The following is a 15,818-nucleotide window of genomic DNA, read 5'->3' as shown; positions in this document are numbered from 1 at the left end:
AAAAAAAAAAAAAAAAAAAAAACTTGTGGCACTGGTGCATGCACACACCATTTGGAAGATAAAGAAAGTCTAGAAATACATCCAAGTGGAAATAGAAATATAGTATATGACAAGATGTTATCTCAATACTAGGACAAAGATGGCATTTTTAAAAATTATTACATAAAGGGCCGGGCGTGGTGGCTCTCGTCTGTAATTCTAGCACTTTGGGAGGCTGAGGTGGGCAGATCACTTGAGGCCAGGAATTTGAGACCAGCCTGGCCAATGTGATGAAACCCCATCTCTACTAAAAATACAAAAAATTAGCTGGGCGTGCTGGTGCACGCCTGTAATCCTAGCTATTTGGGAGGCTTAGGCACAAGAATTGCTTGAACCCAGGAGGCAGAGGTTGCAGTGAACCAAGATCGTGCAGCCTGGATGACAGAGCGAGGCTGTTTAAAAAAAAAAAAAAATTATATAAAGGATAGCCTTTGGGGGGTAAAAAAGGTAACATTTGATCCATTGCTAACGCTGTACACATGAATTAACTTCAAATGAATTCAAGATCCAAATGTAAAAAATAATACTACATAAATATCAGAAGAAAGCATAAGAGAATTATTCTATACTCTGGGTTTAGGAAAAGCCTCCTGACTATGACTAAAGTCCAGATCCAATAAAAGAAAAGATTAACCAATTGGACTGTATTTAAAGCTTAAAAATTTTTTTTTAACTTAAAAAAAGTTAAAGAAACAAAGTCACAAGATAAATGACAAACTAGGAGAAAATGTTTACAACCTAATTGCTTGAGAAAGATATTCAAGGTAGTTATTTAATGCTTAGGAAGTACCTTAAAGTTGATTTAGTCTTGATCCTCATTTTACAGATAAGGAAACCCAAATGTTGGGGGCATACTTTTGTTTCTTAAATAGTGATTTTAATTTATTTAATGTTGAACAACATTTACTATTTTGCTAGTATCTAATGACACTAGATATACAAACAATTGTATTCATTCATTCAACAAATATTTACTGAGTGCTTATACTGCTGGTGGCTGAGATACATGAGACAGAAAAGCAGACACAGCCCTAGCTGTCCTGGTTATACGGATACATTCTGATAGGGCCCAAACATGCAAAACAAATAATTATTTAATTTCCATTGTGATGTGCTACAAAGTAGAAGCACATAATTGCATTCTTATGTAGAGACCGAGACAGTTTCTAATGTTAAGGAAATAAATGTTAAATAAAAATTGAAGAATTTTAAAGAATCATTCATATGTAGAGTGAAATGATTATTTCTTACCATTTTCAGAGTTAGAAAACTGAGGTGCTCCAGATTCTCTCATTTGAGAGTATTTTTCCTTGTGATCTTTGTTTGCTAAATCAAAAGCACACAAAAGAGAATTTGAACAAGAAGAAATTCAGCAAGCTTATTTACAGTAATATTTTATCATTAGGTCAAGTGTTCAATTGACCAAATCAGAATCTAAAACATACAAAAGGGAAACATAAAAATTTAAATAATCTTACATATAAAAATCACATTTATGTGTGTGTATATATATGTATATAAAAATAACATAATACCAGAGGTATTCAGGTGCTCTATTAAGTCTCTGTCCCCTTGAAATGTAAGTTTTCATGTTCCAAAGCTTGTTCCTTCCTTGTGGAGCTGTTCTTATTCTATACTCTCTGACAGGTCATTTTATATTTGTTCTGCCTGATCTCCATGCCTTGACACTCTGACACAATGGATGTTCATTTTACATTGAATGAGTGAATGTGGTCTACGATTTTATTATTGTTTAATTGACAAAAGTATATAATTTATCACATACAACATGTTTTGATATATGTAATACATTGTGAAATGACTAAATTTAGCTAATTAACATTTGTATTACCTCACATAATATTTTTTGTGGTGAGAACACTGCTCTCTTAACAGTTTGTTGTCGTTGTTGGTTTTTGAGACAGAGTCTTGCTCTGTCGCCCCAGGCTGGAGTGCAGTGGCATAATCTCGGCTCACTGCAATCTCCATTTCTGGGGTTCAAGTGATTCTCCCACCTCAGCCTCCCAAATAGCTGGGATTACAGGCATGTGCCACCACAACTGGCTAATTTTTATATTTTCAGTAGAGATGGGGTTTTGCCATGTTGGCCAGACTGGTCTTGAACTCCTGACCTCAAGTGATCCTCCTGCCTCGGCCTCCCAAAGTGCTGGGATTACAGGTGTGATCCACCATGCCTGGTCTCTCTTAACAATTTTCAAGAATATATTGTTATTAAATACAGTCACCAAGTTTTACAATAGATCTTTTGAACTTACTCCTCTTGTCTAGTTGAAATTTTGTATTCTTTGGCCATCTCCACAGTGCCCTCCCCACAAACTACCTACCACTCTACTCTCTGCTTCTATGAGTTCAGCTTTTTAGATTCCACATGTAAGTGAGATCATGTGGTATTTGTCTTACTGTGTCTGGCTTATTTTACTTTGCGTAATGTCCTCTGGGTTCATTCATTTAGTCACAGATAACAGGATTTCCTTCTTTTTGAAGGCTGAATAGTATTCCATTGTGTACATATGCCATAATTTTATTTATCTGTTCATCTGTTGATAAACACTCCATATCTTGGCTATTGTGATTAAGGATATGGTCTACTTTTTTTTGAGAAAGGGTCATGCTCTATTGCCCAGGATGGAGTGCAGTGGCGTAATCAGAGCTCACTACAGCCTCCAACTCCCAGGCTCGAGAGATCTTCCCACCTCAGTAGCTGGGACTCCTCCCAAGTAGCTGGGACTATAGGTGTGTGTCACCATGCCTGAATAATTTTTTAAAATTTTTTGTAGAAACAGGGTCTTGCTATGTTGCACAAGCTAGTTTTGAACTTCTTGGCTCAAGCACTCCTCCCACCTTGGCCTCCCAAAGTGCCAGGATAACAGGTGTGAGCCACCATGCCTGGACAAGGATATGGTTTACTGTTAACAATTTGTACATATTTGTGGGGCACATGTGAAATTTTGCTACATGTATATAATGAGTAGTGGTCAAGTCAGGGTATTTAGTGTGTTTGTCATCTGAGTACAATATATTTTTGTTAATAACCATACTCTGCTATCAAACCTTGGTATATTCCTTCTATTTAACTGTTTGTTTGTATCCTTTAACTTACCTCTCTTCATCCTTCTCACTGCCCCCACCACTCACCCTTTCCAGCCTCTGTTATCTATTTTTCTATTCTCTACCTGCATGTAATAAAAATTTTTACCTCCCACATATAAGTGAGAATGTATGATATTTGTCTTTTTGTGCCTGGCTTATTTCACTTAAGATAATGACCTCCAGTTCCATCCATGTTGCTGCAAATAATAGAATTTCATTCTTTTTATGGCTGAATAGTTTCCATTGTATATATATACTACTTTTTCTTTATCCATTCATCCACTGATGGACACTTAGGGTTGAGTCCATATCCTTGCTATCATGAATACTAATGCAATAATCGTGCAAGTGCAAATATCACTTTGATATATTAATTTCTTTTCCTTTGGACAGATAACCACTAGTGGATTGCTGGATCAAATAATTCTATTTTTAATTTTCTGAGCAATCTCTATACTGTTTTTCATAGTGGCTATACTAGTTTACATTCCCACCAACAGTGTATAAGAGTTCTCTTTTCTCTGCATCCTCACCAGCATCTGTTATTGTTTGTCTTTTTAGTAATAGCCATTCTGACTAGGGTAAGCTGATATCTCACTGTGGAACTGATTTACATTTCCCTGATGATTAGTGATGTTTAGCACTGTTTCATATACCTATTGACCATTAGTATGTCTTCTTTTGAGAAACATCTACTATTGATGTCCTTTGCCCACTTTTTAATGTTTACTTTTCTTATTGAATTATTTGAGTTCCCTGTATATTCTGGATATTAGTCCCTTGCTGGAAGAACAGTTTGCAAATACTTTATCCCACTGAAGATTGTAGCTGCACTCTGTTGATAATTTATTTTGCTGTGCAGAAGATTTTTAGTTTAATTAAGTCCCTTTTGTCTATTTTTGGTTTTGTTCTTTGTGCTTTTGAGGTCTTAGTCATAAATTCTTTGCCTAGAAAAACGTCCAGGAACATTTTCCTTAGGTTTTTCCCTCATATTTTAATAGCTTTGGGTCTTACATTTAAGTCCTTGATCCATTTTGAGTTGATTTTGTATATGGTGAGAGATAAGGGTCCAGGTTCATTGTCCTATATGGGGCTATTAAGGATATGGTCTACTTTTAATTCAAAGGCTGCTTTATTTATTTTATTTTTTTTAGACAGAGTCTCACTCTGTTGCCAGGCTGGAGTGCAGTGGTGCGATCTAGGCTCACCGCAGTCTCCACCTCCCGGGTTCAAGCGATTCTACTGCCTCAGCCTCCCGAGTTGCAGGGATTATAGGTACGCACCACCACAGTCAGCTAAGTTGTTTTGTATTTTTAGTAGAGATGGGGTTTCACCATGTTGGCCAGGATGGTCTCGATCCTCCTGACTCCGTGATCCGCCTGCCTTGGCCTCCCAAAGTGCTGGGATTATAGGTGTGAGCCACTGTGCCTGGCCTGCTACTTTATTCTTTTAAAAACTGGCCATAGCAATAAGTAGCATCTCCCCATTTTTCACTTAAACTAGAGCTTTAGTAGTAATGATCTCACAGGAAAAGAAAGATCACCCACATGGCAAAAGATAGCACACTCTTTTGTGATCAAAACAGCACTGTCTTGTGTGTTTTTAAATGTTTTAAACATTTAAAAGGTCAAATATACAAACCAAAACCTCCATAGGCAAAACTCTACTAAAAAATTACTTCCAAGTTTTGAGCCTATATATCAAGACAAAAATAATTGTGTCCTATTGCAACAATGGGAGCCAGTTTTTGAGAGTCAGTTTTCTACATAATCCAGTTTGTATACATTGGATTTCATCTCTATGCCATTTATTTACTCAGTATAGACACACATAGAGACAAAAAAAAGTATATGATTTTACACTTTCTAACATCTTCAACTATTATTAGGGCCATTTTAAAAAATGAAATGTAAATTTCTTCTGCATACAAGGGTGGACAGTGTTGCTGTACGGAGAGCTTAAAGGATGTAATGCATCTAAGGACAAGAAAGTAATAGTTCTATTACACTATTATTAAAATTCTATGCTCAGTTTGGGATAGTATAAAAGAATATTGGAAAAGTAAAAAAAGGTAAAAGCAACCAAAGTAACTAAAAGGAAAACACATTTAAAAGGAAGATTTAAGTAAATCAGGGTGATTTAACCTTAAGATAAGGAAGCTAAAGGATGAATTAGATTTTAAGTTCAGATATATAATATAAAAATGTTAGAAATGTACAGAAGACTTAAAATTTTTCAAATGGACTTTATCAGTAAAGATTTTAGTTGAATATAGGGGAAAAAATAAAGGAGAAAATCTAGGAATGGAAAAGAGATACCAGTGGTGGCTGGAGAAAGAAGTGAGAAGAAGAATCCTGGTTGTGGGGAAGGGAACAGGAACTGGTGACCAGAGGCAGAGTCACATCAGGGAAGGTTTCAGGCTATAGAAATAGAGTTGGGGGAATGGAGAGATGTGTTAAAGGATCTTTAAGGAAATGACTCTGGATAAGATGAAGGGTAACCTCTGTTCTCTCTCTTTCAATAATGATCTGCTTTACCATACAGTGCTTTTGGTATGGATTCATGTAATTTGGTTTCATTTTATTTTAATGCTACAGATGGATGAAATTGGGATTAAGATAGGCAGATGAGTGAGAAAGGTCTAGCTCAAAGGCTTAGTTTTTCTTTTTTTTTTTGAGGCAGAGTCTCGCTCTGTTGCCCAGGCTGGAGTGCAGTGGCCGGATCTCAGCTCACTGCAAGCTCCGCCTCCCGGGTTTACACCATTCTCCTGCCTCAGCCTCCCGAGTAGCTGGGACTACAGGCGCCCGCCACCTCGCCCGGCTAGTTTTTTTTTGTTTGTTTTTGTATTTTTTAGTAGAGACGGGGTTTCACTGTGTTAGCCAGGATGGTCTCGATCTCCTGACCTCGTGATCCGCCCGTCTCGGCCTCCCAAAGTGCTGGGATTACAGGCTTGAGCCGCCGCGCCCGGCCAGGCTTAGTTTTTTATTCCATTATATGAAACACCATTTGAGTGAATACCTCAGAGCATAAATGTTTGAGGGCATTTCTAATTACTTCCTCAGTAGAGGTCTTAAAGTAAAATTGCTCAAAGTCTGGGATGTTTACATTCTTCAGAAAATTTGTCCCATCCTTGCTAAATCTATAAAATACACTTTTTTTCTCTGTTCTCCTGGCTTCTCTACATAAAATATAAGTTTAATGCATTGCTGGACTTGTTAGAAGTAAACAACAACAAAAATGTAAGCTGAAACCAGAGCCAGGAAAGAGAAGCAGCAAGCAAAGAAGAAAGGCAGGTATGCTGGGGTGTGGGCAATGCCTGTGCTGACAGTGCCAGACAAGGCCCTTGGCAAACACAAGGAAACTGAGCCGAGCCCACAATTCCTACATTAAAATAAAGGCTCTGGAAGCGGGTTAAAGTGGTCACCAGGCTGTGAGTATTCCTTGACTCTGGAAAGCAGCAATATTAATTTTCTTTAGCAAAAAATTATCTAGGCCTCTAGGAGTCCCACAGATTAAGAGCAAACAAATATTGGCTGGTATTCACAAATCACTAAAGAAACAAGCTACCACAAGAACGCTGGGGTAAACCAAAATAATAGATTTAGACCCCCCACAAGGACTTCAAATATTTGTATTTTTGGATATGGATGTGAGTCAAAAAGTGAGAAAGAACGAGGCACTATAAAAATTAGGCAAATTTATAAAACAACAAATAGAGCTTTTATAAATAAAATGTATAGTTGTTTAGGGAATGAATCCTCGGTGTATACATTAAACAGTAGATTAGATGCAAGAGGAGACAATTAGTGAGAAACACATCTGAAGTACTTACCTAGAATGTACTGTAGAGGGAAAGGGGGATGAAAACATGAAAGAGAAGTTAAAATATATGAGGAATTAATGAAAAGGTCCACCATAAGCTTATTAGAGTTATGGAAGCGGAAAATAGAGAAAATGGAGGAGAGAGAATATTTTTAAAGATAATAGTTGAATCATGCATATTTTATCACAGTAAAAAAAATAATGGTTGAGCAGTTTCCAGAACTAGTAAAAGACACAAAGAAATACAATTTATACCAGCAAAAATTAAAAAATTAAAATTGCACATTTAGATACACTGTACTGAAAGAGCACATCCTAAAAGCAGCCAGATACAGAAGTTGAATTAGAGCAAGACTCTGTCTCAAAAATAAATAAATAAATAAATATCTAAACTAAAGGAGGTAGTCAAGGGGAAGGGAAAATGAACTTACAATGAAGATCTGAAATATAGAAAGAAATAGTAAGACAGGAAAAATATTGGTAAATCTCAATATTTCTTTATAAAACAAGAATGATGTTCTAATTTGTAGAAAATTAGAAAAATCAAAAATGGAAATAAAATGGATAACTTTCAAATCAGTAAATGGCAGGGGTGGGGGAGGATAAACAAAACTTCTAAAGCAAATGAAAAAAACCCTCAAATAGTTCAAAATGAATCAAAACAGGAGACAAAATAATGGGATTGGAAGGACAAAACAAATGGAAAACAGAAAATACAGGTCCAAATATAGTGACAATAAACATAAATGGACTAAACTCGCTAGTTAAAAGAATGACAAGTTGACATACTGGGCTTTTAAAAAAAAATCCAACTAAACCTTGTTTATGAGACATATCTCAGTTAGAAGGACATGGTGAGGGATAGGCATAGTGGCTCACACCTGTAGTCCCAGCACTTTGGAAGTCTGAAGCAGGCAGATCACCTGAGATCAGGAGTTCAAGACCAGCCTGGCCAACATGGCGAAACCCCATCACTACTAAAAACAAAAAAATTAGCTGGATGTGGTGGTGGCTGCCTGTAATCTCAGCTACTCAGGAGGCCGAAGCAGGAGACTCACTTGAACCCCAGAGGCAGAGGTTGCAGTGAGCTGAGATTGCGTTACTGCACTCCAGCCTGGGCAACAGAGCAAGACACCATCTCAAAAAAAAAAAAAAAAAAAGGACATGGGAAGATTGAATGGAAAAGGGATACTAAGAGAATATTATTTAATCAAAGAAAGCTAGTTATGCTCTACTAATATAAAGGAGACTTTAAGCCAAAAATTCATTATATTATTATTTCGAGACAGGTTGTACTCTGTTGAACACACTGGAGTGCAGTGGAGCAGTCTTGGCTCACTGCAGCCTCTACCTACCCACACTCAACTGATCGTCCCCCCTCAGTTTCTGGAGTAGCTGGGACTACAGGTGCACGCCACCACACCTGGCTATTTTTTATAGAGACAGGGTTTCACCATGTTGGTCTCGAACTCCTGGGCTCAGGCTATCCACCTGACTCAGCCTCCCAAAGTGCCGGGATGACAGGCATGCGCCACTGCGCCTGGCCCCAAAAAGTATGATTAAAGCCAGAAAGGGTCACTGTATAACAATGAAAGATTAATTCACCAAAAAGATATAAAAATTCTAAACTTGTATATACCCCTGTAGAAAGAAAAAAGTTTCCTCTTCAAAGTTTCCCTTCTCATTAAAAAAAAAAAAATCCTAAGTGTTAAAAAGAAAGACTTTTAAAGACTAACTTCCTTCAAGCCTCCTTGCATTGTGCTACTAACTCTTTGTTAAGCCCTAATGTAGCTGTCAGACATGCTCACAGGCACGTAGTACATTCTATATCCTTGTACCTTACCCAAGATATTTGTGCTGGACATGCTCACAGGCACATTCCAGCTCGCAGCCTTTGCCCCTTCCCTATTTGGCATAAGCAACTTCCTCTTTTCCTTTATTCTCCCTTTACCTATTTAGAAAAATTTTAAACCGTTATCCTATCGGGTTCAGTTTAGATTGTGAGGTCTGGCTCCAGCCAATGGAGACAGGACACAGTAGCAGGGTCAAGCTGCGTAAGGGATAAAAATTGCTTCCTTCCTTTGTTCAGGTGTGCTCTCACCATTGTTCCATCTGTGATGAGCACCCTTTCTACAAAAAGTAAAAATTGTCTTACTAAGAAAATTAAATTTATGTTCAAATGCTATTTCTTTGTGGCACCAAGAAACAAACATTTCTAATACCCCCTCCCCCCAGATCCTCAAAACACATCAAGTAAAAGACTACAGGACAAAGTTGAAAATCCAGTTTAACAGTGGAAGATTTTAAAACACATTTCTCAACAAGTAAACAAAAATTAGTAAAGATATAGAAGACGTAGAGCATCACAAATAACAATCTTGATTTAACAGATATAAACAGGCTCCTGCATTCAACAGTTTGAGTATATATTCTTCTCAAGAAATATGAAACATTTACAAAATTTGGCTATTTGTTATTCCATAAAGAAAAAGTTCCAATAATTCAAAGAGTCAGTGTCATAAGAACACATTCTCTGACCATGATGCAACTTGGTTAAAATCAGTAACAAAAATTTTTCTATTTCCATAATTTGGCAATTTCAGAAACACACTTCCAAATCACTCATGGCCATGGGTCATGGAAGGTGTAATGAAAATTTTTAAATAACTGAAATTGAATGATAATGAAAATACTATATATCAAAATTTATGGACCTTCATACAATGGATTCATTAATAAAAAGGAAGGAACTCCTGATACAGGCCCCATCATGGATGAACCTCAAAAGCATTAAATGGGCCGGGCGCAGTGGCTCAAGCCTGTAATCTCGCCACTTTAGGAGGCCGAGACGGGTGGATCACGAGGTCGGGAGATCGAGACCATCCTGGCTAACATGGTGAAACTCCGTCTCTACTAAAAAATACAAAAAACTAGCCGGGTGCGGTGGCGGTTGTCTGTAGTCCCAGCTACTCAGGAGGCTGAGGCAGGAGAATAGTGTGAACCCGGGAAGCGGAGCTTGCAGTGAGCTGAGATCCGGCCACTGCACTCCAGCCTGGGCAACAGAGCGAGACTCCGTCTCAAAAAAAAAAAAAAAAAAAAAACAAAAAAAAAAAAAAAAAGCATTAAATGAAGTGAAAGAAGCTAGACATGAGAAGACCACATATTGGATGATTCTATTTATAAATGTCCAGAAAACACAAATTCATACAAAGAAAAAGTATAGTGGTTAGCTAGGGGTGGGAACAGGGATTATTGCAAATGGGCATAAGAGAGCTTACTGAGGGAATGAAAATGTTCTAAAATCGATTAATGGAAATGGTAGTGCCACTCAGTAATAAATTAAAAATCACTGAATTATACACTTTAAATGAATGAGTTTCATAATACATAAAGTATATCTTGATAAAGCTGTTTTAAAAGAAAACTTGTAAGATATAGGAAAATTAAAATTTTGAGGGAAATACAGCCTTAAAGAAAGATGGCTGGGTATGGTGGCTCACATCTGTAAAATCCCAGCACTTGAGCAGGCTGAGGCAGGAGATCACTTGAGGCCAGGAGTTCAAGACCAGCCTTGGCAACAAAGCAAGACAACAACAACAAACCAGAAAGAAAAATATCAAAGTACAGAGAAGAAAATAATAAATATAGGAACTAAAATTAATAAAACCGAAAATAAAGATTTAACAGAGAGGATTAACAAAGCCAAAAGTTGGTTTGCTAAAAGAATAATAATAATAAACCATTGGCAAGATTAATCAAGAAAAAAGGAGAAGGAACAAATGAATATCTGAAATTTAAAAGGGGAGATAACTACTGACATGGCAAAATTTAAAAGATAAAATAATAGCATGAATAGATGTTGAGACTACAGCAATGTTCGTTATATTTCCTTTGTGACTTAAAAAATGTTCTGTATTTGTGGGATATAGGATCATATGCAAATGCAATTAGCTAACCTTTTGAACATATATTTTGAAGCTAGGTTAGGTATACGAGTTCACGATTACGATGGTCTCTTACATTGTTTCTTTTATCAGTATAATCTATTTATGTGTGTACTTGAAAATACCTCGGCTGGGCACTGTGGCTCACACCTGTAAATCCCAGCACTTGGGGAGGCTGAGGTGGACAGATTGCTTTGAGCCCAGGAGTTCGAGATCAGCCTGGGCAACATGGCGAAACCCAGTCTCCAAAAAAAAAAATACAAAAAAATAGCTGGGCAAGGTAGCACACACCTATAGTCCCAGCTACTCGGGAGGCTGAGGTGGGAGGATCACCTGAACCCGGGAAGTCAAGGTTGTAGTGAGCCATGACTGTACCACTGCACTCCAACGTGGCTGACAGAAGTGAGACTCTGTTTCAAAAAAATAAATAAATAAAATATTTTTTCTTTTATTTATTGGTCACCTACTATGTGCTATGGAGTTTGTCAATATTACCTCTGTCCCTAATGTCCCTGGTAAGATGGGCATAAATAACTCCTATTTCAGATGACACAACTGAGAGAGCCATAAATGATACGTTTTAAAAAGCCAGGATCCAAACTCAGATTTTTCTGTTTCCAAAGCCTGTACTCTTCTTTACCACCGTGGTTCAAATGTATGTTGACTGTATACGTAATATGTATTTATTTTTTTAAAATAACACAAATTTCAGCATGAGGGAAAACTCAAAACTTAATCATGCAATCCTATAAACTGGACTTTTGCATTTTAAAGCACCTATCTTTGGGGAGAGAAGGCAGTGCAAGCTGGCTTAATAGAACTCTCCAGCCATCATTTCCCCCCTATACCCCACAAGAACACCAAATTGAACAATTATCCATACAAGAAAGAACCTTCATAACAACCAAACATTGAGTGAGAGATCACAGTACCTGGTTTTAACTACATATCACTGAAAGAGGCACTGAAGAAGATAGGAAAGACAGTGTTGAATTGCCAATACCACCATTCCGCCATCTGTTGGCAGGGGCCACATGGTGTGGACAGAGAATCTATGCTTGTGGGAGGGAGAGTGCAGTGATTGTGGGACTTTGCATTAGAACTCAGTGCTGCCTGCCACAGCTGAAAGCAACATGGGGCAGAATTCAGCCAGTACTCACAGAGGGGGCAGTTAGACCAGCCCCAGCCAGAGGGGAACCACCCATCCCACTGGTCAGAATCTGAGTTCCAGCAAGCCCCACCATGGCAAGCTAAAGCATTCTGGGGTTCTAAATAAACTTGAAAGGCAGTCTAGGCCACAAGCACTGCAATTCCCGGGCAAGTCCTGGTGCTGTGCTGGGCTTGGAGCCAGTGGAGTTAGGGTACATGTGACCTAGTGAGATATGAGCCAGCCAGCCAGCCAGCCAAGGAAGTGCTTACATCACCCCTCCTCCAATCCCAGGCAGTGCAGCTCACAGCTCCAGGAGAAACTCCTTTCCGCTTGAGGAGAGGAGAAAGGAGAGTAAAGGGGACTTTGTCTTGCAACTTGGATACCAGCTCAGCCACAATAGGATAGGGGAGAAGGTAGAGTCCCAAGGCCCTCATTCCAAGCCCTAGCTCCCAGATCAGATTTTTAGACATACCCGGTGCCAGAAGGGAATGCACTGCCTTAAAGGGAAGAACCCAGTCCTGGAAGGATTTATCACCTGATGACTAAGAGACCCTGGGCCCTGAATAAACATCAGCAGCACCCAGGCAGTACTCACCATGGGACTTGGGTAAGACCCAGGGCTGTGCTGGCTTCAGGTGTGACCCAGTGCGTTCCAAGCTATGGTGCCCACAGGGACAGACTTCCTGTGCTTGAGGTAAGGAGAGGAAAAAGTAAAAGGAACTTTTTATTGCAGCTTGGGCACCAGCTTGGCCACAGTGGGGTAGAGAACCAAGAAGTTACCTGGGGTCCTCAGTTCTAGCCCTTGGCTTCTGGATGGCATTTCTGGACCTGCCCTGGGCTAAAGGGGAGCCCACTGCCTTGAAGGGAGAGTCCTAAACATGGCAGCATTCACCACAAGCTGACTGAAGAGCCTTTGGGCCTTGGGTGAATATCAGTGATAGCCAGGCAGTACCTGCTGCAGGGAGAGACTCCTTCCACATGAGGGAAAAAGAGGAAAGAGTGGGAAGGATTTTGTCTCACAGCTTGGGTGTCAGCTCAGGTAGTGTAGAATTGAGACCAAGTAGATTCCAAAGGTTCCTGACTCTAGGCCCTGGCTTCCAGATGGCATTCTGGTATCTGCTGTAGGCTGGGGATTAGCTTGCTGCCCTGAAGGGAAGGACACAAGCCAGGATGGATTTGCTTCCGGCTGATGGTAGAGCCCTTGGGCCTTGAGTGAATATTGGCAGTAGCCAAGCAATGGTAACTGGGGGCCCAGGGTGAGACCCAGTATTTTGCTGGCTTTGGAGAAACTCCACGTGTTTGGGGGAAAGTAAGGGAAAAGAATAAGAGTCTCTGCCTGGTAATACAGGGAATTCTCCCAGATCTTACCCAAGACCACCAAGGCAGTATCTCTACAATTCTGCAAAAGCCACAGCATTACTGGGCTTGGGGTGCCCCCCCTCCCCCCAATGCAGATACAGCTACCATGACCAAAGATTTAGATGACAACAACTCAGTGCTCTTTGAATACTTGGAAAACTTTCCCAAGAAGGACAGGTACAAACAAGCCCAGATTACAAAGACTAATAAATATGTAACTCTTCAATGCCCAGATATCGACAGACATCCACAAGCATCAAGACCATATAGGAAAGCATGACCTCACCAAACAAACTAAATAGTGTACTAGTGGCCAATCCTGAAGTGACAGAGATATGTGACCTTTCAGAGAGAGAATTCAAAATAGCTATTTTGAGGAAGCTCAACGAAATTCAAGATAACACAGAAAAGGAATTCAGAATCCTATCAGGTAAACTTAACAGATTAAAATAACTATTAAAAATCAAGCAGAAATTCCAGAGTTGAAAAATTCAACTGATATAGTGAAGAATGCATCAGAGTCAACAGGAGTATTGATCAAGCAGAAGAAAGAATCGGTGAGTTTGAAGACACGTTATCTGAAAATACAGTCAGAGGAGACAAAAGAAAAGAGAATAGGCCAGGTGCAGTGCCTCACGCCTGTAATCCCAGTACTTTGAGAGGCCAGGCGGGTGGATCACCTGAGGTCAGGAGTTCAAGACTAGCCTGGGCAGCATGGAGAAACCCTGTCTCTACTAAAAATACAAAATTAACCAGGCATGGTGGTGCATGTCTGTAATCCCTGTTATTCGGGAGGCTGAGGCAGGGGAGAATCGTTGGAACCTAGGAGGCGGAGGTTGCCGTGAGCTGAGATTGCGCCATTGCACTCCAGCCTGGGCAACAAGAGCGAAACTCCATCTCAAAAAAAAAAAAAAAAAAGAACTGGGCATGGTGGCAGGCGCCTGAGGTAGGAGAATCATTTGAACCTGAGAGGCAGAGGTTGCAGTGTGCCAAGATTGTGCCACTGCACTCGAGTCTGGGCGACAGATTCAAATTCTGTCTCAAAAAACAAAAATGAAAAAAGAATAAAAAACAATGAAGCATGCCTACAGGATCAAGAAGACAGCCTCAGAAGGGAAAATATAAGAGTTATTGGCCTTATAAAGGAGGTAGAGAAGGAGATGGGGTAGAAAGTTTATTCAAAGGGGGTAATAACAGAGAACTTCCCAAACCTAGAGAAAGATATCACTATCCAAGTACAAGAAGGTTATAGAATACCAAGCAGATTTAACCCAAAGAAGACTACCTCAAGGCATTTAGTAATCAAACTCCCAAAGGTCAAGGATAAAGAAAAGATCCCAAAAGCAGCAAAAGAAAAGCAACAAATCACATACAATGAAGCTCCAAAATGTCTGGCAGCAGACTTTTCAGTGGAAACCTTATAGGCCAGGAGAAAGTGGCATGACATTTAAACTGCTGAAGGAAAAAAACTTTTACCCAAGAATAGTATATCCAGCTAAAATATCCTTCAAAAATGAAGGAGAAACAAAGACTTGCTCAGACAAAACAAAAGCTGACGGAGGCCGGGCGCGGTGGCTCACACCTGTAATCCCAGCACTTTGGGAGGCCGAGGCGGGCAGATCACAAGGTCAGGAGATCTAGACCATACTGGCTACCATGGTGAAACCCTGTCTCTACTACAAATACAAAAAAAATTAGCCAGGCGTGGTGGTGGGTGCCTGTAGTCCTAGCTACTTGGGAGGCTGAGGCAGGAGAATGGCGTGAACCTGGGAGCGGAGCTTGCAGTGAGCCAAGATTGAGCCACTGCACTCCAGCCTGGGGGACAGAGTGAGACTCTTGTCTCAAAAAAAAAAAGCCTGTGATAAACTATTTTGACATTTAAAATGTGACCATTTCAAAGGAATAAATTTACCATCTTACCTTGTTCTCTCTCAAAGCTTGCTTCCTCATCAGACAAAACTAGCCTGAAGTAAAAACAAAAAAAAAATGTAGATTTTTTTGTTATAACACACTTGTAAATTATATTCCCCAAACAGTTTTATATGGTTAAAAAGAATTTTCTACCCAGGAAACATAAAATTGTCCACTAGATCCCCTAAAATCTATATCTGGTGAATTTCCTACTTCTTTTATAGATCTATACAGACATTTCACCCCTTATTCCTTCAATAAACATTTACTGAGTATCTACAAAGCACCAGGCATCATCCTCAGTACTCAATCTTCAAGAACCTTCACCATCAAAGCCATAGAATAAGAAGTTTCATTTTCTTTTTTTTTTTTTTTTTGAGACAGATTCTCGCTCTGTCACCCAGGCTGGAGTGCTGTGGCCGGATCTCGGCTCACTGCAAGCTCCGCCTCCCGGGTTCACGCCATTCTCCTGCCTCAGCCTC

General features: G+C 39.5%; 1 protein-coding gene across 1 annotated transcript in view; it reads right to left on the bottom strand.

Annotated features, from left to right (window-relative positions):
• Positions 1 to 15,818, bottom strand: part of ICA1L (islet cell autoantigen 1,69kDa-like) — a 96,297-nt gene that overhangs the window by 22,179 nt on the left and 58,300 nt on the right. The window contains exons 11-12 of the mRNA XM_011949922.1: positions 15,346 to 15,389; positions 1,291 to 1,365 (exon numbers count right to left, since the gene is read on the bottom strand). Coding sequence (XP_011805312.1) covers positions 1,291 to 1,365; positions 15,346 to 15,389 — 119 coding nt within the window. The remainder of the gene's footprint in view (positions 1 to 1,290; positions 1,366 to 15,345; positions 15,390 to 15,818) is intronic.

This window comes from Colobus angolensis, unplaced genomic scaffold, assembly GCF_000951035.1.
Source record: "Colobus angolensis palliatus isolate OR3802 unplaced genomic scaffold, Cang.pa_1.0 Scaffold30, whole genome shotgun sequence".
Classification (NCBI taxonomy): Eukaryota; Metazoa; Chordata; class Mammalia; order Primates; family Cercopithecidae; genus Colobus; species Colobus angolensis.
The sequence above is the reverse complement of the archived record's forward strand: the minus strand, read 5'-3'. Positions and strand labels throughout refer to the sequence as shown.